At 40.8% G+C, this 24,929-nt stretch overlaps 1 protein-coding gene, 1 non-coding gene and 1 pseudogene across 8 annotated transcripts in view; 2 read left to right on the forward strand and 1 right to left on the reverse strand.

The window, feature by feature from the left end:
• Positions 1–24,929, forward strand: part of ATG16L1 (autophagy related 16 like 1) — a 41,628-nt gene that overhangs the window by 9,584 nt on the left and 7,115 nt on the right. For 3 of the 7 annotated variants that reach the window (XR_012920645.1, XM_076006048.1, XM_076006051.1), the window contains 11 exons: positions 73–178; positions 802–875; positions 1,743–1,994; positions 6,374–6,439; positions 9,380–9,466; positions 10,114–10,170; positions 10,386–10,433; positions 11,067–11,169; positions 13,579–13,684; positions 17,730–17,800; positions 19,317–19,388. Coding sequence is in view for 6 of the 7 variants with exons in the window: in XM_076006048.1 (XP_075862163.1) it covers positions 73–178; positions 802–875; positions 1,743–1,994; positions 6,374–6,439; positions 9,380–9,466; positions 10,114–10,170; positions 10,386–10,433; positions 11,067–11,169; positions 13,579–13,684; positions 17,730–17,800; positions 19,317–19,388 (1,042 nt within the window). In the remaining variant the exon portion in view is untranslated. The remainder of the gene's footprint in view (positions 1–72; positions 179–801; positions 876–1,742; positions 1,995–6,373; positions 6,440–9,379; positions 9,467–10,113; positions 10,171–10,385; positions 10,434–11,066; positions 11,170–13,578; positions 13,685–17,729; positions 17,801–19,316; positions 19,389–24,929) is intronic. The other 4 variants (XM_012791595.2, XM_076006049.1, XM_012791596.2 and 1 more) reach the window with 4 other exon arrangements.
• LOC142872798 (uncharacterized) lies at positions 8,831–8,910 on the reverse strand (annotated as a pseudogene).
• On the forward strand, positions 12,159–12,435 carry LOC142872441 (small Cajal body-specific RNA 6). Its single transcript, XR_012920700.1, has one exon.

Consider the following 24,929-nt stretch of genomic DNA (forward strand, 5'->3'; position numbering starts at 1 on the left):
TCTTCCTGTCTTTTTTTTTTTTTTTTTTTTTTTTTTGCATGTCCTCTTCATCTGCCTGGTGTGGGGATTTAGTCCTGGACATGATGGCACGTGGAATGACAGTCAGCTACAAGAAATGGCCCAGCTGAGGATTAAACACCAAGAAGAACTGACTGAATTGCATAAGAAACGTGGAGAGGTAAAGCTAGCCCCTTCCCTCATCTATTCTCTGCAGTCTGTGAGGGTCCCGTGGGAGGGAGATGGGAGCCCAGTCACTTCCTGCTAGAATTGGCAGCAGTCTTGGCCAAATATGGCATCACAGAATGAAAGGGTGGGGAAAACTGGCTGGAAATACCAGGCAACTTTTGAGTGTGAACCCTAAAACTTCAGAAATCTTCATTAGAAAGAATCAAGTCCTAGGCTGTGTTTACCCTGGATGGTGGTCTTGTGGCAAAGCTCCAGTTGGGAAAATACAATTTACCATCAGTTCAGCTGAATTGATAGTTTCTTCAGCAGACATGAGTCTCCAAAAAGGTAGCTGCAGTCTCAAGGGGTAGGCAGTTGTCCTCAGTGAGTCCCAGGCGGTCACGTAGCACACTTCTTATTCATCCAAACTGGGCTTCAGCAGGGAGCATCAGGGATAATGCCCATGTGCATCCCCGTAGGCCCTTCTCCTTGCTGCCACCAAGCTTGTTTGTTCTTGCTTCCTTTACCCAACCCCACAAGAACATTTTCTTTGTTAGAAATAGTCACCCACTATGTAGTTTCAAAGTAAGGTCCTAAAATCTGTTATTTATGAAAGTGTTCTTCTTTATCTCCCAGTTAGCTCAGTTGGTGATTGACCTGAATAACCAAATGCAGCAGAAGGACAGGGAGATGCAGATGAATGAAGCAAAGTGAGTAGAGGCCATGTGTCCTTGGGGCCTGTCATTGGGTCACACATCCTGTTTTGTTGTGCTCTGATGAGTGGGGCGAGTGGTGAACAGTGGCCACACTGCATTCAGGAAGAGTTTTGTTTCAATGCATACACAATCTGGGATCCTTTTCTGTAGCTCTGAGAAGAAAAAAGCAAGGACCACTGTTCTCAGGTCCCCGGGCTTCTAGCATTTTCCTAGGGAAGTAACCTTGGCCCTTGCAAGTGTCCCAGATGCACTCACAGTTCTCCTGTGTCTGCTATGCATGGGAGCTCGTATCTTCTGTGGTGGAGATAGGTCCAAAATAGCCGAGTGTGTGGCCCTTGGGAACAGGGAAATGAGTTTCTGAGTAATGCTGTTGTTGGTCAGGTCTGGCAGACAAGATTAATGGGGACTCTGAATCCTGTGACGTTGGAGCTGGAACAGCACTTGAGTTTCCTTAATATGTGGGGAGGGATCTAGTGGCTTAGAAAGGTGGGACACTTGCTCAGGGAATGTTAGAGCTGGTGAAACACATAGGCTTTCCAGCCTCCTTTTAAGTCCCCTTATCTAAGCATCAAAAACTCCTTCTTCGTTTAAATCCTGCTATTCTTAAAGGTACTTTCACTAGTCATTCGGAGTCAGGGTGAATTTCCTCTCTGCAGGATTTTTCTGTAAACTGTTAGACTGGACCTGGCTAAGGAATATAATGAACACAAAAGTGTTTCACACAGGGCCTGGTGTGATCACCTGCGTCCCTGTTGTGGGCCCTGAGTTGGAGCACTCAGCCAGGTCCCTCTGGCTCTGGTGCAGGGCTCTGGTGCAGGGCTCTGGTGAGGTACGATTCCTCCTCTAATGTTGTGCTTTCAGAATTGCAGAGTGTTTGCAAACTATCTCCGACCTTGAGACAGAGTGCCTAGAACTGCGCACAAAGCTTCAGGACCTTGAAAGAGCCAACCAGACCCTGAAGGATGAATATGATGCCCTGCAGATCACTTTTACTGCCTTGGAGGAGAAACTGAGGAAAACTACTGAAGAGAACCAGGAGCTGGTCACCAGGTGGATGGCCGAAAAAGCCCAGGAAGCTAATCGCCTGAACGCAGAGAATGAAAAGGATTCCAGGTGGGACATCAATCTATAGTTAGTGGTTTCAGTTTTAGTAAAGTAGATCCTAGTTCTTTGAAAAGAAAGAAACAAACCTGACAATTCTAACTGCAAGGAGAAAAAAAATACAAAACACTAAAAAAATTAGAAATAGTGATAGAGTGGATATAAGAAAAATTTGTATTTATAAGGACACTTTTATAGCTGGGCAGAGGTATATCTCCCAGAGAGGCGTTGGCCCGTACTCTTTTTGCCAGGGAATTCTCAGTGTTTTGAGGGGAAAAGCTAATTCCTGACAATATAAATGAAACCAGAATTAGAGAAAGATTAGAATCCCCCACTCCCAAATTTTGTGAAGCTCTTCAGACCCATATGAAAATTCTGATCTTGCAAGTACACAAGACTAGTCCAGTCTCAATGTGAATATAGATGTGGGATTGCTAAATCAAAATCAGTGATACATTTTTTAAAAACTCACTGCATTCCTACTAAGACTTAGCTACTTAAGAAAAATCTTAAATCCTGCTAAGACTTAGGAATTAAGAGATGGATTATTGAGATATCAATTAAATGTATAGCACATTCGATGAGACACATCATTTTAGTAGATTCCAAAAGGCCATTCTGATTAATTCTGATAAAAACTCTTAAATTGGGAACAAAAGAGAACATCTAATAAAAACACCTATCTCTGAACAACAGCCCCAAGTAGTGTTCTTAAGAGGGAAGCTTTCTATCCTAGATGTTAAGAATCCATATCTCTGTCATGGGAAGTGTCTGTGTTTAAAACAGGAGTCCTCAGACTTTTTAAACGGGGCCAGTTCACTGTCCCTCAGACCGTTGGAGAGTGTGGTGCACATTCCAGACATGCGCACTATGGGCCCGGGACAAGTCGGCTGCTAAGCAGGACAGGCAGCAGAAGCAAAAGCACCCGGAGGACCGGATGAATGTCCTTGGTGGGTGGCATGTGGCCCGCGGGCCACCATTTTGAGGACCCCTGGTTTAAAAGCTCCAGAGAGTCTTAATAGATCCATGGTCAAAGTCCACTGGTCCACCATTTTACATACACTCCCATTAAAACCAACCAGCAAGAAAAGGAGGTAAGGCTCATTCTGTCACGATTCTTAGAGATCATCTTTCTGGATGTCCTGACCAAGCAACCTATGGTATGGCACCAAACCTCGAGTGTACCATTGAAAAGAAAAGGGTGGTTATCCTTCTAGAAAACCTAAGAAAATCATCTGAAAACTATTAACAAAAGTTTTACAGAGATTAGAACATATTTTTAAAAATCTATCAGTAGTTTAGAATTTGGAAAGATTATTGTAGTTGATCTAAAAGAAGAACGAATAAGTGACAGTAGGAAAGGGTCGCAGAGAGTAGTGATGAGCGCTAGCCTCACCAGATAATCAGAGTCACAAAATCTGCAAAACTGAAGCCACAAAGGTAGAAGGGTAGCATGGATGACTGTCTCCCGTTTATTCTGTGAGGAGTATCAGGAGACTTTCTAAACATAACAGTAATGAAAATAGAATGCACTGTATCAAATTTTTACATTTCCTACCATCAAAGAACAACGAAACAATAAACTAGGAAATGTTCTTTTTAGATAAATATTGTTACTATAGAGTCAGCAAGGAAAAGACCACTCAAACGGACAAGAAGCACATAGAGTCTCAAAGGCAGAGATTGACATGGTCGGTGAATGTGGCAGAAAAGCGGGTCAGGAGGAGGTGGCACAGGGCCCTTGCATGGCAGATAGAAAGCTCATTTGAACTGCCTCCTCGAGGGCACTGTGGGGGGTATAAGAGCTGAAAAGTGTTCCTGCTTGTTTAGCTTTATCCTGAGGAAGTACAGGGACTTGTTAACAAATTTTTGTGACAGCACATTATTCATAGTAGTGAAAAAATTAATAGTGCATCCCTTGTGGAATAATGAAATTATACTGTATTCATACAGTGGAATTTGATAAAACCATTTAAAATTATATATTTTAATAAAAAGAAAAAGAAAAGGGGGAAAAAAGGAAAATTATGTATTTTAAGAATACTTAGTGACATGAAAAATGCCTAAAATTAATATAACACAAAATAGGACATAGGTATTTTCATAAAACATCACAATTTTATGTGCATTTTTTTAAAAGACTAGAAGTAATTACATGTACTGTTAATGGTGTTTGAGATTGTGGTTTTTGTTTTCTTATTTTATACTTTTCTGTATTTTCTGACTTTCTAAAGTTTCTATAATATTTAAGAGCTGTCCTTTTTGTGTTCTTTCTGTGTCACATTTACTTAAATAGTGTGGCTCATGCCATGGAGTTCTTCAGCAGCGTGAGGGTGGTGGGGGGACCCCAGGGTTAGCCAATGCTGCTAGGTCGCATGTTCACAGTAATCCAAAGGCTGCTGGAGGGAAAAGTTACGAAGGTGTGTGGTGATGCCAGGGAAGATCCCCAGAGCATCACAGTGGACAGGGAGAATAACGCAGACTTCACATGAAAATGGTATGGAGAACACGTCAGATATCTGCCCTCGTTCCTTATTCCTCCCTTTGAAATGTTTCCTGGGAATAAGCACTTGCAGGTGTCATGTGATTGCAGACATGGGCCTGGGGAGTCTTTTCATTACTTTGCTCAGGTACTTCCTCCCCTTCACATGCTTGATACGGTCTTAAAATTAAAAAAAAAGATATTTCTTCCTTCTAGAAGCCTTGTTATTACCCACTTCCTGCCAGTCCTTCAGCTTAGGTGTTTCTTCTTTCTTCTAGCAGCTTTCACTTACCTAGGTCACAATGTAGCATGTTTGAAACAGTTCTTCATGTTCTGCCCTCCTCACTAGGCTGAGGTGTGTCCCCAGAGTCTGGCACAGTGGCTGCTAAAGGTTCTCTTAGGAAAGAGTTGAACTTTCAGCTATACTGATGAGGGCTTGGCTACAGATGTTGCCTTCCTCTCCCTGTGACCCTAGGTCAGGTTTTTTTCTCTACCTTGTAGAACTGGGACCTGAAGTTTTAGAAGCAGGTAGATTTCAGACAGTCTACCAGCAAGTGCCTTTCCTGTAGAGTTATACTCCCTGCACTGAGATTTGGTTTTCTCTCAAAAATAGTTCATAGGTTGTCTCTTCCACCTAAGAAAATTTTGGTAAATTGCATTTTTTGGTCATTTGTCCTGTAAAACTTATTTTTCATCTTCTAGGTATAAAATGAAGAGTGTGATGAACTTTTTCAAGCTATATCCTCATCACTTCTCAAGATTCTGATATGCCACCCAGAGGACTTTTCCTCAGTTTGAGCATTACCACTGTGGTGGAAGCTTAAAAGAAATTTCAGCAGAATTCTTGATGGGAGCTCAGTAGCAGTACTAGAGTTCTAAATTGGGGGTCCTCTTCATACAGAGGATAACCATAGTTAGAGACAAAATTGCCAAGAAAGAGAGATTGAAACCAAGGTTAAAAATTAGGGAGTTCCAGAATTTAGGACTTGGGAGGGAAGGAAAGATAAAAATGATTCTGAGAGGAGGAGTGAGTGGGTGAGACTGTTGACCACATTAAAATTCTGCCAAGACTTCTATTTCTAGCTTTAATAAATTAGAGTTATGTGACTTTGATAGTTCAAGAATCTTACTATACCTCAGTTTCCTCATCTGTAAAATGGGAATAATAGTACCTAACTCAGGGGCTTGTTATATAGATTAAATGAATTAAAATCTATAAAATTGTTAAACAGGTACAAATAAGTTCTAAGTAAATCTTCACTATTGTTATTCATGTTGTGGGTATGTTAGTACAGGTTGAGTGTCCAAAGTCTGAAAATCCAAAATGCTCCAAAATCCTAAATTTTTAGCATTTTTGACATGACACTCAAAGGGAAAGCTCACTGGTGCATTTTGGATTTTCAGATTTGGGACATTCAACTGGTAAGTATAATCTGGATATTCCAAAATCCAGAATCTGAAACGATTCTAGTCTCAGGCATTTTGGATAAGGGATACTCAACATATATAAGACTGTTTGCTGCAGAAAACTAAGTCATAACTGTGTCTAACCCCCAGTAAACCTAAGGTACCTTTCTGTCCTGAGAGGCCCTGGTCCAAGCTGGCAGGCTGCTCCCTTGCTAGTTCACTGCTTTCTCTAGTAACAGGATCTCTCCTCTAGGCTGTACTAAGAAACCCGTTAGAAGGGAAGCCTTACTGTTGTTACTGGTTTGGGTCTGGGACTTTGGATACCTTTGCACAGGGTAGTTATTTTAAATGCACTGAATGTTCAAATGTGTTATTGGAACTAGTATTTTACTGAGAGCCGAAACCCTGTGCTTTCCTTGAGCAGACATAAATGGTGGGTTTTCTTCTTTTTTCTTTTTCTTTTCCTTTTTTTCCTTCCCCAACCTTGGGTTTTTCTTAATAGGCGGCGGCAAGCGCGGCTGCAGAAAGAGCTTGCAGAAGCAGCAAAGGAACCTCTACCGGTTGAACAGTAAGTAGAGACAAACCAAAACTATCCTTCTGATAATTTGGCACTTTTAAATAGTTTTATAGTGTTTTATTTCTGTAAAATTATTTTATAGATTTTTAGAAAGGAAACTGAAAAAGGGAAAAAATAACACATAATTCTTCTACCCCCCAGAAGTAACATCCATATATCATTTTAGTTGTGTTTTGGTGGCTTCGGATTTCACACTTACAAATAATGTACTGAATATGATCTTTGATCATATTTGACCATATTTCTGATTACTTGAGATAAATTCTTGGAAGTGAAATTTGGTGACTCAAAGCTTTTGGAGCATATTGCCAGTAACCTTCCAAAAAGTTGTTCCTGTTTATACTCCTCAGCTGTGAGTGTGAGCTCTAACTTCCTGCACTCTGTATACATTACCGCCTCACTGTTTCCTGTTGACACTTTTCAGTTTTCTGCCTCTAATTGGGCCCGTTCTTGGGAAATGGCTTGGCTAAGGGTTCTTTCTCTCACTTTCTTTTGGTTTGTTAGTTTAAGTGCAAGCATAAGTGAAAGCTAAGATCTCTTAAAACAAAAGGGATTGAATCAGTTCTGGAACTTTTCCTAATCTGCCTACAAATTGGGATGGGGGATATTCCTTGAGATTTGAAGGTTTTAAGAGTGGTGGATATTTTAATAACAAAATTTGCTTTGCTTTTTGTGTTTCCTTTCTATTGAAATATTTTTAGAATATAGTTTTAGAATTATGATCCACTATTTTTAAAAATGTTGGTTGCTTCTTTGTAAGTGGAAGGGAGTGGTTTAAATTCAGGTAAAAATAATTCAATAGCAAGTGTCGTAATTTGTAAGAAAACAAAGGTTCTCATACCAAGCCTTTGCTTTAGATGTAGGGTATGTATGCATCTTCTGTACTCTTAGATGTGGAAAGTTAATCTCACATGTATTTTCCCAAAGCCATAAAGTAAATAAGTAGTTAGCCTAGAAATGAGATTTGGTTTCTTAAAGATAACAGCTTACAAAAATGTCATTTGCCAGCATAACCAGGTGACTGAGTGTGGCATGATTTAGTCAAGTTGAGTGTCTTGCCCAGGATCACACAGGCAGGGCTAAGCTAGGATGCAAACCTAGGGCTACAAAGCCCTGTTCTTAGGCCAAGCACAGTGGCTCATGCCTGTAATCCCAGCACTTTGGGAGTCTGATGTTAGAAGACAGCTTGGGGATAGGGATTCAAGACCAGCTTGGGTAACATAGTGAGGCCCTATCTCTACAAAAAAAATTAAAAATTAGCCAGGCATGGTGGCACATGCCTTGTAGTCTCATCTTCTTAGGAGGCTGAGGCAGGAGGATTGCTTGAGCCCAGGAATTTGAGGTTATAGTGAGCTATGATTGTGCCACTGCACTCCAGCCTGGGTGATAGAACGAGATCCTGTCTCTCTTTTTTTTTTTTTAAGGGGGGGGGGCTGCTCTTAATTTCTATGCCTCTTACCTAAGAGATAAATTTCTAGGTCAAAGGAGGACATTTGCATCTTTGAAAGGTTTTGATAATGAGTTGGCAAATCATGGTATTCTCTAATGGCCCTGGACCTGTGTACAGTTCCAGGTGCTTTATGACCATAAAATTCTGTCTTAGAGCACCGTCATAGGCTCAGCTCATACTGCTCTTTTTGCCACCTTTGCAGGAGCACAGGTATCCTTGTGAGAGCACAGGTGACTCCCACAAACCTAAATGTGTGTGAAAGCCAACCAAGAAGAAAATAAAACTCAGCGTGTCCTCTTTATTTAGGCCTGCCTTTACTCTCATCTACATCCTGGCCAAGAATGTGGTATAATTACATATAATCCTGGAGTAAATAGCCAAGGAAAATAAATTGACTTTGACTTGTTTTAACTTGCTTGGTAATACATTCTTGAGTATATGTTTATATAATCCAGATAATTAATCATGGAAAAGGAAAAATCATGTTTTCAAGTTCTTACAAACCCAAACAAGTGATAGTCTTGAGTTATTACATTTTATTATTTTACTTCTCAATGAAGATTGGAACTCAGTGGGAGGTCATTAAGACCAAAATAATTACTTGCCTTACCCCTCAACCAGGAAAGGTGTGGCCCACAGAAATGAAGAGAGGGAATTCCAGGGGTGCTTTGCATCTGGTGGGATGAACCACAGCAAAAGGAGCATGTTACTAGGACTTGATGATATCACTTGAAACGTGATGGGCTCTCCAGATGTCAGAGGCACCGAGTGTTTAAACATAAGCATAAAATAACCAGAGTCAAAAGTGAATAGTGTTTAGCTTTTGCTTTTCTATCTTTAAATATATAGAATCAAGTTGTTAATGGCCCTTTTAGCAATCCCTTCTTTCCCTGGATTCGTCTCCCTATACATTTTTTCTTTTTTTTATTTATTTTATTATTTATTTATTTTTTAGCAATAATCGTGCCTTGGATAGACCTCATTGGCTACGATACTGCCACTGTGCAAAGCTTCCTACACTGTTATTGCATTGTACTCCACAGCTGCCCCTAACTGTCTTAGATACTCAGCCATGTCTTGCGGGAACTGTGCAGTGGTGAGTGCTACAGCCCTTTAGCTGTGAAGCTGACTTGCGTTGGAAAGCTCTGCCTTGGTATTGGTCGTGCGGTTACAGAATCAACAGGCCATTATTTGATTGCTTTTCAAGTGGGAGCTGTGTTTATATCTAAAAGGATCAAATGCTCACTTAAAATTATTCGCAGTTGGAATTCTGGATTTGATTTGAACAGGTTAAATGTTTCTCTTAGTGTTGCCTGGAGCATGGCAGCTCTTCCTTTTTCTCCACAGAACTTTTAACCGTCTGTCATAGCCAAGTCACATAGGTTGTGTGTGACTAGAAAAGGATGTTGGCATTTGCCAAACAGATTCATCACAAAGCTCCTGTTCAGCAGAATCAGAGAATCCCTTGCCCTTCTTTCCAGGGATGATGACATTGAAGTCATTGTGGACGAAACCTCTGATCACACTGAGGAGACCTCTCCCGTGCGAGCCATCAGCAGAGCAGCCACGTAAGTAGACACAGTTGGGCCAGGAGAGGGAGAGCTCGAGCCACAGTTTGACAGCAAATATGTGGACATCACAAAAGAACGGAATCAGTTGCACCCAAACCTCTGAGCCCTTTGCTGGCACACCGCATAGGTGTCTGGTCTCTCTAAGCTGACTTCTGCTTAATGGGAGGCAGACAGAGCATAGGTGGCCTCACATTTCTAAAAACATGTAGTGGCTTCCTAAAAGATAGTTAAACCGTAGCAAGCAGAATGATTGTTTAGATCATACTGTTTAATTCTTACGAGGGCTCAAGGATTTTCTTTCTTTTTTTTCCTAAAGCAGGACTGAAGGAGTGGGGATTGGTTATTAACACCCAGAAATTATTAGATCAGTTAGACAATTTCCTTGTCTAAGGCTTTATTTCCAGGGAAATTAACTTAATTCTAGGGAACCTTGTTTCTTTTAAAAACTTTTAGGCTGGATTTTCCCTTCTACCTTCCCACTATTTTCTGGTGGTTCAGTCCTGTATTGGGTTTCTCTTGCCTGGGGTTTGGGAACTAAATGGGAAACATACTCCCAGGTACCTGTTTTTATGGACTGTTTTTATTGATTGATTATTTGGGCAAAATGTTTCTAAGGTTTAAACCTATCCTCCCCTCCTCTTTAGTAAGCGACTCTCGCAGCCTGCTGGAGGCCTTCTGGATTCTATCACTAATATCTTTGGGTAGGTTAGAAGACCATCACCTTTCCTTTTTAAAATGTATGTAAATATACCTAAGTGTATGTACATGATTTATTATTTTTTTAATGTACACCAGAATTTCAGTGGTGCAGAGTATACAGATGCCTTAATTTCAGCTTTTTGTTTAGCTTCTTCCTTTTTTCCCTCAACTTTTCTCTCAATCTCACTGCGTGCTGATCTCTGGCCTTTCCCTTTAGTCTGTCCGAGTCTCCCCTTTTGGGACATCATTCTTCTGATGCTGCCAGGTGAAAATATTCTCTCTCTTAGCCCAGCATGTGAGTGTGGGTCATTGGTAATTATGCTGATCACGCTTCACTACCCTCAATCATCAGATGTACACGTGCTAACCAGGATGCTTTGCATGTTCTAGGAATGCTGGCAGCCCTCTGAGCAGGGCTGTCAGGTTGAAATCTTTGTACCGTACTCATGTTCTCGTCGCTCTTTCTTTTGGCATGCGTTCAACTCCGCATTGGCCACAGGTGTGTGCTGAGGATGATTGTAACTAGGCATAGAAATCATCTAAAATAGTTTTACAGAAATACCAAAGAGCTACCTCTGAGCTAAGCTGTTATGTTGAAAACGTTTCCTAGCAGTTTATTATCTGAGTAAGCGGTTGTTCAGAATTGCTTTCCAGTGTTGAGTTTTGGAGTCTGAGTTAGCAAGCAGGAGAGTAAGGTATCCGCTGGCTCTCTTTCTCATTGAGTGAGAACGCTTCTGATTTTTTGTGAATAGCTCTGTGGTTTGAAGAGTCTACAAGGGACAAAAGCTATTGACAGAGGCAGTCTGCTTAAGGAAGGTCGTCTTTGAGTTGTTTCTGACATTTGTTGAACAACAAACCTCTGTAATCCTGTCTAATATTTGTCTGTGTTATTTCTTAGGAGACGCTCTGTCTCTTCCTTTCCAGTCCCTCAGGATAATGTGGATACTCACCCTGGTTCTGGTAAAGAAGTGAGGGTACCGACTACTGCACTGTGTGTCTTTGTAAGTATGCTCCAGCCACAAAGCCCACCAAACCTGGTCTGATAACAGAGTCTGGCAATTAAAGGATTCTTTCTATGGCTGCAGCTGAGCTCTCCATTGTTTTATTTATATCAAACTTTTATACCTGTTGGCTGTATGGGTGTGAGGAATTGATACATTTTGCTTAGCTTCACAGGACAGAACTGCTCCTATTTGTGCAGTTGTCACCAGTAGGGAGGCAGCAGTTTCATGAATTATACGCCTATCTGGATTACTTCTGACCATTAGGAGCTTATGATTAGAAACAGAACACAGTCCTGGGCAGAAGCCGCTGTGATACCAGAAGGCACTGTGATACGAGGCCTGTCACCTGGAGTTCAGATCTGGGTCCTAGTACAAACAGTTAATCTGCATCCCAGCTAGGATAACTGAACAGAAATCAAAACAGCCTGAGGAAACTTTTATCTAGTACCTGGCTTAGGGCTTTTAAGTCACTGGGGATGGATAGGAGCAGAGCACAAAGAAAAGATTCCAGGGAGTTGAGCACTAGACATTATTTAGGCACGTAGTATTTAATATTAATTAACAATAAATTAGTAATCGGTAGTAAATCTAATAAGTAGTCTGAACCAAAAGAGGCAGTTTATTCTAGGCTTGCTTTTAAGCTATTAAGATTGGTATAGATCATTATTCTGAGAATAAATAAAATTCCTAATTCTGGGATTGGCCTGATAACTGATGGGGTTGAGTTAAAGGAGCCAGCTTTCAGAGGAGGGAAAGACTTGCCATAAAAATTTATTGGAATTTATATGATGGGAGCTTTCAGTTCCAGGCATAAGGAGAAACCATTAATAGGTATTTCTACACAGTGAACTGCCTGAGTGATAAAGCATCTTAGCCATTGTAGGAAGTCCTGCTTTGGAGGAGGAGTTGGACTGGGGAACATCGAGGCCCCTTCCCATCCCCACTCCACTCCTGTGATTCCACCACGGGCCTTGGCTTCTCGCAGAGGTCAATGATGATTGGTAAAAGGTCTGATTGCACCAAATGTCACAGTCCCTTCTTTGCCCTCAACTCCCAGCAGCTCATTGTTTTCTCTCCTGTCACATTTAAGTCATGTGTATGGGATAATGGAGCAGCTGATAATTTGGGATTCTGTCAGTGTGTGTTTCTGAGAGTGTATGACTCACAGCTGACGAGCATCCAACAGAACCAGGCACGCAGGAGATTGACAAGTGGCAGTCATGGGTGTGATGGTGCATGATCTCAAGTTTTCAATCTGAGACCTCCTAAGGAGAAAGAAACCATAAAAATTAAAAGAAAGGAAATTACATGGAGGTAAAAGATTTGGTCACCTGTCATACAAATTTTCAGCAGTAGGACACAAGAGGGAAAGTAGAAAATCAAATCACTAAATAAAGCAATGCTTATCTCCCAGTCCTGCTCTCAGTGATATTTCAAGCATCTTTTCAGTTCCAACCAACTATGAAGATCAGGTTTTCTTTTCCCAAAATGACCTTTTAGGCAAGTGGTTAATGATTTGTTTAATGACCTAATGCTGGTAATCCACGTTATATTGTGCCCCCCACACCCCCCCTCCATTATGGAAATTTTCAAACATCTGCTGACATAAAAGAGTACAGAGAGCTCCTGGGTGATGTCATCCAGTGAAGCAGCTCCAGTTAGTCCCATTTGCCGGTCTTATCATCTGTCTTCCCCACACACTTCTGCTGGAGCAATTTGAAGCAAATCCCAGACATTGCATTTCATCCAAAAATATTTCACTGTCCATGATCTTTGATTACATGAGGATATCTTCTCTTACACCCCCTGGTATGGGATGCTTTTTACTTGGCTTCCCTTCTCAACCTAAACACAAATGCCATCTTTTCAGGTCATCTTTTCAGTGTTTATGCCAGTCTCGGAAATTTCCCTATAAAGAATTTAAATTCTCCCAAAATAACAACTATTATTTTATTGAATGCCTACTTGTGAATAGGCACAGTCCTGGGTCGCAAAAATTTTTTTTGTAGATGAGCAAACTGAGGTGATAAATCTAATAAGTAGTATTAATGCAATCTGGACCAAAAGAGGCAGTTAATTCCAGGTTTACTTCTAAGCTGTTAAGATTGATATGTGTCATTATTCTTGGAAGAAGTAAAATTAATGCATAAACAAACTTTAGACAGTCTACACAGAGTTTTGAAAAGGTTGCACTGTATTTAAAGAAGTGCAACTGTAACTGTACAAATAAATTGATAATAGAATCTTAGGAGACCCTGAGCTAGGAGTCCAGTTTAGTTTATGAGTGAATCCACCTCTGTTTAAAGAGAGGAGCATTTTCTCCTTGTCAGACATTGGAGGTGTGTGTTTGCCTCAGGCTCTGGGGATGATAACGATTGGGTTTGAAACAGGGTGCTTGTCTTGCAGGATGCACATGATGGGGAAGTCAACGCTGTGCAGTTCAGTCCAGGTTCTCGGTTACTGGCCACAGGAGGCATGGACCGGAGGGTTAAGCTTTGGGAAGTGTTTGGAGGTAAGAGCCCAGTGGAGTGTACAGCAAGAACCTCTCCTGGCAGCATCTGGTTGACCTTGCTTTCAGGCACTCTTTGTTCATCATCTTAAAATATACAGCATTTTATGTAAGGAATCATCTGACCAAAGTATTATTATTTCAGTTAATTTTTATATCTGAGTGGATGCTAGCTCTGGTTTTCCAAATAGTGACTAGAAAACACTGTTAAGATATGGATATGTTAGTAAGAGTTCTGCAATTTCTCTCAAATATATTCTAAAAAGCATCCTGAAAAACAATACCAGTTTTAGAAGGAAAATAAATCTTAAGATCATGAACTCCATAATTAAACTACACATCAAGCTGTGGTTGATGCATTTAATCCTGACAGTGGCAATAACCTAGAAAAAAAAAAAAAAGACCAAAGTCATATCTAATTTTGAGAAAAGAAAAGAGGTATATAACCAGGAAACAAAAATCTATTTAACAATCAACTTACAAGAGCCCTTAGATTAGGACTTAGTCTCTTTGATTGGAACTCAGGGTGCTCAGAAATTGGGATGGCATTAAAACAGAAAGAGTTAATGAAACCATCTCTTAGGATTCTGTAGCTGGGCATAGCCCAGTTCTGACATTTTTGAGATTCAGGTAAACATGCAGATATTTTTACTAAACTAAGGTCAAAGAACAAGTCTAAAGGTACCTTGTTAAGGTTTCCGTACTTGCAGCACATTATTAAATAACTGCAAAATGCCTTTGTTTTTATCATTTCCTCTCATCCTCACAAAAGCCCCATGCAGTTACAAACGTAACTATCACCCTGTTTGACAAATGAAGAAAATAAAACTCGGACGCTACATGAATTACATAGTTGATGGACATGGCTAGTCAGTCAGTGATTCACATGGCAGGTGAGTGGAGCCGGGGTAGGATTCATCCTGGTCTTAAGACTTCAGATCCCATGCTCTTCTTCCCACAGAAGCCTTCTCTAGGCAATAGAGCAACTAAGAAATCATGTAGGTTACTATTTGTGAGGTTCATTACAGCAAGAGCAATCTATTAATCCCTTTGGTTAGAATAGATTATTAGTAAAGCACCCTACTTGTCTGTCCTGGCCTTTGATTTTCAGGAAAAGGACTCAGTAGTTAAATCCCAGGCAGTTAGAGCCAGTTGAAGCCCATGAAGATTTGCTGTTTTGCCCAGAAATACCATGTTAGCTTATGGAATGATAATTACTAGAGCTATTATAAAACAATACTAAAAACAAACCATAAGAAAAGTTTTTGGTTTATAAAATCAAAGCAAATAGTCTGCTTTGATTATGTCATTGAAACTAAATAGAAATAACACTAGAATTTATTTTTTTGCGATAAGGTCTCACTCTGTTGCCCGGGCTGGAGGGCAATGACATCATCATAGCTCATTGCAACATCAGTCTCCTGGGCTCAAGCAATCCTCTTGCCTTAGCCTCCCAAGTAGCTGGAACTACAGACAAAAGTCACCATGCCTAGCTAATTTTTCTTTCTTTTTGTAGAGACAGGGTCTCACTATGTTGCTTAGGCTGGTCTTAAACTCCTGGCTGGAAGCAATTCTCCTGCCTTGGCCTCCCAAAGTTGCTTGGATTACAGATGTGGCCACTGAGCCCAGCCAACATTTGAAATATTTTTGTTTTACTCCTTGGTCAGTAAAAATGCACCTATAAGAAAATTAGAGGTGCCAGTAATAGTGTTATCTTTTTGCTAGTGAAAAGGAAATAAGCATTAATCAAAGTTAATACTGACATAATTTGTGCCAGAGTATAATTTGTATTAGTAAAAGTTTCTCCCAAATCTACAGAAGTAACGTAGGAGGTTCAGCAGCATTTCTCATAGTTTTTGTAGGGCCTTTTTTCATAGCTTTTTCATTCTGTGTGGCTTTTTCCTTTTGGCTAATATTTACTGCATCTTGCAAAAGGCCAAATCCAAAGAGACCTTTAATGAAATAGTGTGGGGGTCCTGTTTTTTACCCTTTTAAAATATCAGAGGAATGGTACTTTCCATCCAGTAGGAACATCTATTCTTTTCTCAAAAGCAGACAGTCCATTGGGAATTAATTTTATAAATGTTGTTAACATAGCCTACCCTGGAACCTTGTAGATAAAAGAGCTTTAGTAAAGTGTTCTTTTGAGGTAAATATCTTTTTTTTTTTTTTTTTTTTTTTTGAGATAGAGTCTCACTTTGCTGCCCAGGCTAGAGTGAGTGCCGTGGCATCAGCCTAGCTCACAGCAACCTCAAACTCCTGGGCTCAAGCGATCCTTCTGCCTCAGCCTCCCGAGTAGCTGGGACTACAGGCATGTGCCACCATGCCTGGCTAATTTCTTTTTGTATGTATATTAGTTGGCCAATTAATTTCTTTCTATTTATAGTAGAGACGGGGTCTCGCTCTTGCTCAGGTTGGTTTCGAACTCCTGAACTCAAACGATCCGCCCGCCTCGGCCTCCCAGAGAGCTAGGATTACAGGTATGAGCCACCACGCCCGGCCTTGAGGTAGATATCTTGAATAGAACAGCATTTATGGGTCATTGCTTCCATTTTGGCACTGTGTTAGGTGCCAAGCAAATAGAACAATATTTTGAGTATGACCCATGGAGAGATTTCTTAGAATTTGCAGTAATATTTTTGTCTGTAAAGATCTCATCTAAAGAAAGTGACACTTTAATTAGTGTATATTAACCTTTTTCAACTTTTTCTCAAATACATACTAATCTGATGAAAGCTAGGACCCAGGAAATGGCATTAAATATGCTATGTTTTGTTAATAAATTTTGGGGAGGGGTTCATTAACCAGCTTAAAAATCTATCCCCTGAATATATATGACAGCTTCAAGCCAGGCTGTCATCCTGGTATCCAGTCCTAATCATTATTGCTACTGTTTAGGAGTACTGAGTAAGATAAAGATATTATATGTTGGCTGGGCAAGATGGCTCACACCTGTAATCCTAGCACTCTGGGAAAAAGAGTTGGGAGGATCACTTGAGGTCAGGAGTTCAAGACCAGCCTGATGAGGAAGAGTGAGACCCTGTCTCTGCTAAAAATACAAAAATTAGCTGGGCATTGTGGCGTGCACCTGTAGTCCCAGCTACTTGAGAGGTTGAGGCAGAGGATCGCTTGAGCCCAGGAGTTGGAGGTTGCTGTGAGCTAGGCTGACGCCACAGCACTCTGCTCAGAGCAACAGAGTTAAGACTCTCTCTTAAAAAAAATATGTTAGAGTGTTTCCTATTTCTGTCTTTTATGAATTTAGTTACGATTTCCTAATTCCTAGCCTGTCTACGTAGATTGTCCTTTAGCTACCCTTTTATAAGGAACTTAAATTGTTGAGAATTTTGTCCTGTGTAATTTGTGATTGTGTTATTAAAGTCTCTGTGGGTGGCCAAGCTGTCTGAAAGCACGGCAGTAGGAAAAATGCGTTGTCCCTGTTGGTGAGGGGTAGCCATGTAGCAGGGGAGGGGCACTGGCTCTTAGTTGGTTTGCCAGAATCTTAGGTTCATGGAGCCTAAGGAACAATTCAGAAACACCATACTAGCTTTATTGGCATTCTAATGCCTAGTCACTTAAACATGACTGAGAAAGTTTCTTCTCAAACCTTATTAAAAATTATCACAACATGGATTCTGAAATCTTGGCAGTCTGTTTCTATAGCAGTGATAAAGTTGGCACAAATACTGGTCAAGTCCAAAGATTTGTTTATGTGAATTAGAAAAATTACTGAGAAATAATAACTAAACTCAATCTCTAGTTTGACATGTTTTACAAATTCCTACACTTTCTCTGTGTAAAGGACATTAATAATTCTAAAACTCTTCAGCAAAATGATGGGCCGGTGTCCACTTAAACATTCATTGTTGTTAGAAATTAACTGTATATTTTGTCACTTACCTTCCATCTGTCTTGCTGTTTAATTCTATAAAGGTGTAGGAAAGCTGCAGTTTCAACACTGTAATTGGCTTCCATTGTGTTTCAGTGGCCCATTTTAACTTACTGGCTTTATTTAACTTTGTGACTTTCCTCAATTTTTTATTTTATACAGACAAATGTGAATTCAAGGGTTCCTTATCTGGCAGTAATGCAGGAATTACAAGCATTGAGTTTGATAGTGCTGTAAGTATCTAACATCTATGATTTTAGAGGTTTTGGAGAACAATTTAAGACATCTGGTTCTTAGAAATTGAAAAGTAACTTACCTGGTTTCTTTACTGTTCTCTGTATCTTAAGTCAAATCTATGTTAGAGAGAGATGGGAGTAGAGTATAGAATTAATTGGTACCTTGGGTTTTGGTTTATGCATTAGGCTTTGTGATGTTACTAAGTGCTCTGTAAAATTCTACTTAATAGCCATATTTTGAGTGTTTAGATGCTATACTCCAGGGGCCAGTTTGGTTCCTCCCCTCAGAGATTTGCCATTTAAGTGAGAGTGATGTGAAAACATTTAACTGCAAATCACTATACTAAGGTTATGGTGGAGATGTGTGTGGAGTAGGATGGAAACACTGATGAGGGAGGGAGTAGCTGGTTCTGAGGTCAGGGTTAGGGAACACAATAGGACCTTCAAGGCAGACCTCAAGGTCATCAAGTGTCGGGTGCAGAAATGCAAGAGTGGACATCACAGGCAGGGGAGTCAAAGAGGAGAGCCTGGGCGGACTGGTGCAGTAGCTGGGGTGGAGGTGACAGCTGGAGTGGCAAGGATGATAGCTTCATGATCGCTCAAGAGTCCTTTTCATTGTCTTCTCTGGGGAGCCTTTTTCACATTCCTGGTTGGGCTGAGGATCCTTCTGTTTTCCTGGAGCATCTTGTGCAAACCTGTTGGAATGGTGGCTGTATACAATAATGCTACTTCTGCTAAACTGAGAACTAACTCCCTGAGCATGAATGTCTGGGTGTTAGTCATCTTTGTACCCCCAACACCCAGCACAGTGCCTGGACTATTACATTCGAAATAACTGCTTCTTGAATTTAATTGGGGAGTGATTGGATTTAATCGAGGAATGGTGAGGAAATAAGGTTGGAAAAAAGTTAGATGCGGGTCAGAATGTATATTGTGTTGTAAGGTTTGAGCTTCTGTAAAGCTGTGTGGAGCCTTGAGAGGTTTGTAAACAGGTACAGCATTAAGTTCTGGGATCACTGTGACAGTGTTGATGACTGATTGAGGGGGAAGATCCACAGTCACCCAAGCATTCAGTGCTTCTGCAGTCCTGTTAGAGGCCCAGCTTGCAGCTGAGGCAGGAGGGTTGAAGACAAGATGGTCTACTAGCTAGACACACTGAAGATGATTAGGTCTAAGAGTGATAGTTGGGAGGTAAGGCAAGGAAAGAGTCAGGGGTACCTCGGGGGTATATTTCTGGCTCAGGCAGTATGTAGAGAATTAGTATTTGCCGCTGGCAAAGGCATTTTGAGCTTGAATTGTCTGCTACATTCAGGTGAAAATCAAGTGAGCTCATGAGAAAGGTCTCAACTCTAAGAAGGGGGACAGCACACTGCTGACAATACCTGATATTTACATTGGGGTATGATTTGAGGCATCTCAACCTTGGACTTGATTTGTGGGGAATTTGTATTGTGTGAACTGAATTCCTCTATTTTGCCTAAAATTTGTTTTTTTTTCTCCTTTATTCCTGCAGGGATCTTACCTCTTAGCAGCTTCAAATGATTTTGCAAGCAGAATTTGGACTGTAGATGATTATCGATTACGGGTAAGGCCCAGTTAAAAATGTTAGTACAGGCCGGGAACGGTAGCTCACGCCTATAATCCTAGCACTCTGGGAGGCCGAGGTGGGAGGATCACTCAAGGTCAGGAGTTCGAAACCAGCCTGAGCAAGAGTGAGACCCCATTTCTTCTAAAAATAGAAAGAAATTAATTGGCCAACTAAAAATATATAGAAAAAATTAGCCGGGCATGGTGGCGCGTACCTGTAGTCCCAGCTACTCGGGAGGCTGAGGCAGGAGGATTGCTTGAGCCCAGGAGTTTGAGGTTGCTGTAAGCTAGGCTGACACCATGGCACTCTAGTCCAGGAAACAGAGTGAGACTCTGTCCCCAAAAAAGAAAGTTAGTACAATCTCTAAACTTTGTGTGGCAGGAATATAGAAAAAATGACAAGTGATCAGTTAGGGGACTTGTGTTGTTTTTCTGAAAATCATACTTGATTCACCTTGCCCTTTCCTTTGGTTCTTGGGAAAATGTGTTTCTATTTTACTCTCCTGCTTTGTCTGGGATTAAATTTTCAAAATATTTGCAATAACACCCTCACCTCACATTTGCATGAACCAACTTGGAATACTCCTGTTCATAAGAACTAGGTAGTTTTGGTAGATACTGATTTTAGCTTCACGTCACAGATTTTAGCACCACCATGTGAATTGTGATTCTTATGGGCCCTAAGACCTAATAATGACCTCACAGAGTAGAGCTGGAAAGCAGGACACAGAAGTACATGTGGAGGTGCTTATCATAAACTATTCTGAAGCAACAAAAACTCAAGCTGGGAGACAAGTGTCAGGGAAGGGAGAATGAGACCCAGTGTTGAGGAAATCGGCATTTGAACCCAAACTTGCCATGAAGTTTCTTGGCATCCAAGACAAGACCAAAACTTGGTGATTGTATTGCTTTTGTTCTAACAAAAAAAAAAAAAGCACATAGCTTAATTTGCAGTTAACTGGGTCCTTTGCAAGACTAGTAGACTTTGAGAACCTTTGGCCAGCTCTTAACTGTGTCCTGTTCCCAGTAAACGTGTGAAGATCAGGAGGCTTTTTTTTCTTAAGCTCGAAAGAATTGTCCAATAAGCTTATTAAATAAAAGCGATTGAAAGACATAGTGGAAGATGAACATGGCATTGGTAGACATTTTACCAAAAAGTTTGACAGTTTCTCAACCCACACAAAAAACAGAAGGTGTAATATTAAAAGGAAGAACCTCTTAAATCTACAGGGAGGCGGGGAGCTATAGTAGAATGGTCTAGTGGTCTGATCAGATGATGCGGGATGCTATGAGAAGAATCTTTAGAAGCACGTAGTTATCACTTAAGCTTTCCATTTTTTTCTTAAGATTTTTTAATTTTTTAAAATTCAGGATATTATGGGGTGTACAAACATTTGGTTACATGTAATGCATTTACAGTGTGCTCTGCTACTATTAGCTGTGAGATTCCCCTGACACATGACTGGCACCCCATGAGTATTACTACCATGTGAGCACCTTAGTGTTGATCAGTTAGTACCAATTTGATGATGAGTACATGTGGTGCATGTTTTTCCATCCTTGTGACACATCATTTCAAAGGATAGGCTCACTCTCTATTCAGGATACTATATGAGGTGCTAGTTCACCATTGTTTTTTTTGTTTGTTTGTTTTGTTTATTTCTTTTCTTTTTTTTTTTGAAATATTTTCCTTGAAAGACATCATTGTTTTTTGTAGTTGAGTAGTATTCCATGGAATACACATACCACATTTTATTAATCCACTTATATATTGATGGGCACTTGGGTTGTTTCCACATCTTTGCAATTGTGAATTGTGCTGCTATGAACACTCAAGTGCAGAGGTCTTTATTATACAATGTCTTTTTTTCCTTTGGGTAGATGCCTAGTAGTGGGATTGCTGGATTCTATTTTTAGCTCTTTGAGGTATCTCCAAATTACTTTCCACAAGAGTTGTACTAATTTGCAGTCCCACCAGCAGTGTAAGAGTGTTCCAATCTCTCCACATCCACACCAGTATTTGTTGTGTTAGGACTTTTTGGTAAAGGCCATTCTCACTGGAGTTAGGTGATAATCTCATTTGTGGTTTTGATTTGCATTTCTCTAATGATTAGAGATGTTGAGCACTTTTTTATATATTTGCTCGCCATTATTCTGTCTTCTTTTGAGAAGTTTCTGTTCACGTCCTTTGCTCATTTATTGATGGGGTTGTTTGATTTTTTCTTGTTGATTTTCTTAAGTTTTATGTAGATTCTTATCAGCCCTCTATCACATATGTAGAAACAAATTAGATGCTAGCCAGTATTTCAAGGGTAGTAATTCTTCATTCTCAGTTGAAAGAAGATTGAGGTCTGAACGTGTGAGGTGTGATCCCTGAAGATGACAAAGATGAGAGTTTTCCGAGCTGAAAGGCTGCCTTGTGTTCTTGTGTCAATGAAGGGCCAGGGTGGACTGCTTGGGAGCCTGCCACAGATTACAGCTGTACAGATGCTTGAACAGGCTTTCACTTGAAGTCCTGTAGCTCTACATACACGTTTCCATACATGTAGAAAAGACGGCTTAGCTGGTACTAGTGGCTGCATTGTAGTCCATCCTGTGGTGTGCCATAATTTAAACAGCAATCTTTTATTGGACATTTAAGATGGGGTTTGAATATTTCTGTAACAGTTAATGTGCTTAAAGGAAAAGGAAATTTCCTTGAGTGACTTCTCTGTTAGGCCCAGTGCTGAGCTATATTATATATGCTATTGCCTTTAATCCTTAGGGAAGCCAGGTGAGGTAGATAGATGAGGAAACTGAGGCTCAAATAAGCTCCTCAAAGTAGGCTAAGAGGTACACACAGTTAATAAGCAAGATTAGAGTTTGACTTGAAGCCTGTGCTCTTTCTTGTCTTCAGCTGGTGTAGTTATTCTAGACTCAGATACAGCAAAACTGACCAGTTATCAGGCCCTTGGAGGTAAAAGGAAGCTGTTGAGGAGTCAACCGGTTGTGCAGGATGATATTTTTTCATTAGTAAAAGAGGAGTTCTTTACAGGTAGGTGTCAACTTTTGGGTCTGAAATAACAAGGAGACCTACAGACCAGGAGCTAGACTAGAAGATGAATGGCATAATGTTGGGCACTTCATAGACTCCCTGTTGTAGGCAGTGCTGGCATCTTAGATCTTAGTTAACACATAGTATTGGAGGACAGGAATGGACCATCCCGCCACATTCTGAAACACAGGCATGACCCACATCCTGGTCAGTCTCTCCTTAGCTTGCATGATAAGGGAATGGTGTTGGAAAAGACTGTCGTGCAAGAAGTAGCTATTGAGCCCGCACTTTAAAATCTTTTTTGTAAATGCATCCTAGAAACAGCCTGGCATTGAAAGCAGTCCTCCGGTACCTCCCTTAAAAATCTAGTCAGTGCAAAACTGCCTGGCTGTTCTGTAAGACTTGACCTAAGGAACTGGGTTTATAAAACCCATCCTGCTCACTTTTCTGACGATGGTGTGGAGAAGTGGCCACAGTGAGGATTGGCTATTAGGTGATGGTTTTTATTTTAGAAACTTTCTCAGCAAGTTCTACATTTTTCTGGGATCACTAGTGTTTAGTTGGTGTTAATGTTAGCTGTATGGTTCAGGAGTTATCTGAATGGGCAGTTCTGTGTTTGATGATAGTGGTCAGCACACAGCATCTGCCAGGAGGCACGGAGGGAGCCTGTGCACAGCCCATTAGAGCAAAGGAATCTTTAACAGCTGCCCCCAACTTTAGTGCTCAGGTTGGGGTGACATCTGAACCCACTGCCCATTTCTCGTTAATCCTTGTTTGTAAGTGGAAGATGAAACCTAAAAGTAGTGTTAAACACTTAATGTATAAAAGCATTAAATTGGGCCGGGCGCGGTGGCTCACGCCTGTAATCCTAGCACTTTGGGAGGCCGAGGCGGGCGGATTGCTCAAGGTCAGGAGTTCGAAACCAGCCTGAGCGAGACCCCGTCTCTACCAAAAATAGAAATAAATTAATTGACCAACTGAAATATATATACAAAAAAATTAGCCGGGCATGGTGCCGCATGCCTGTAGTCCCAGCTACCCGGGAGGCTGAGGCAGGAGGATCGCTTGAGCCCAGGAGTTTGAGGTTGCTGTGAGCTAGGCTGACGCCATGGCACTCACTCTAGCCTGGGCAACAAAGCGAGACTCTGTCTCAAAAAAAAAAAAAAAAAAAGCATTAAATTAAATCTGATCCACTAGGCCAGGCGCGGTGGCTCACGCCCATAATCCTAGGACTCAGAGGCCGAGACAGGCGGATTGCTCAAGGTCGGGAGTTCGAAACCAGCCTGAGCAAGAGCGAGACCCTGTCTCTACTATAAATAGAAAGAAATTAATTGGCTGACTAATATATATATATATATATATATATAATTAGCCGGGCATGGTGGCACGTGCCTGTAATCCCAGCTACTTGGGAGGCTGAGGCAGGAAGATCACTTGAGCCCAGGAGGTTGAGCCCACTTGAGTCTGAGGTTGCTGTGAGCTAGGTTGATGCCACGATACTCACTCTAGCCTGGGTAACAAAGTGAGACTCAGTCTCAAGATAGATAGATAGATAGATAGATAGATGGTAACAAAGTGAGACTCCATCTCAAGATAGGTAGAAAGAAAGAAAGAAAGAAAGAAAGAAAGAAAGAAAGAAAGAAAGAAAGAAAGAAAGAAAGAAAGAAAGAAAGAAAGAAAGAAAGAAAAGAAAGGAGACTCTGTCTCAAGATAAATAGATAAAGTGAGACTCTGTCTCAAGATAAATAGATAGATAGATAGAAGTGAGACTCTGTCTCAAGATAGATAGAAAGAAAGAAGTGGGACTGTCTCAAGATAGGTAGGTAGGTAGGTAATAAATAATAAATCAAATCAAATTCACTTACAAGAAGGACTTGTGAATGATAGACCTGAATGAATGTTCCTGGGAGGCCAAACTTTGTTTCACTGGGGGCGGTGTGGAGATGGCTAGTCAGCCTCAGGCAGGTCCAGCTGAATTTCCACCAAAAACAAGATGAGCAGAAGTCTAAGCTTCATAGGCAGCAGCTAATAATGCAGAAAAAGAGCCAAGAAATAAAAACACCCCTTCTGTTCCCATTAGTTCAGCAGTTTCCTTCCTAGAAATAAGAGAAGAAAGCTATATGCTCATAGATGTTCATCACAGCACACTGTGAAGACTTTTAAAGAAAGGGGGTATAAAAGGGAAAGAGAATCGATGCCCCAACCTTGTTGAGTCCGTACTGAAGCAGCTTGAGGGTATTCCGTGTTCACAGATGTTAGAGACCCCAGCGTTCAAAGCCAAATCAGTGGGGACCCTAAACTCCATGAGTTTTCAGCTATCACATGAAAAAGTGCTTATGTTATAAGGTGAAAAGAGCAACAGATAAATTTTTAGGAAGAGCATAATTGTGTAAAGATTAACATGTGCATGTAGAGTATGTAAAAATGAGCGTACAGGTAGTCCGTGCCTTAAGATTTTTCCTTGTTGTCTGGCTTTGTCAGGGCTTGACCCTGTTATGTGTTGAG

Source organism: Microcebus murinus, chromosome 8 (assembly GCF_040939455.1).
Source record: "Microcebus murinus isolate Inina chromosome 8, M.murinus_Inina_mat1.0, whole genome shotgun sequence".
In the NCBI taxonomy this organism is placed as follows: domain Eukaryota; kingdom Metazoa; phylum Chordata; class Mammalia; order Primates; family Cheirogaleidae; genus Microcebus; species Microcebus murinus.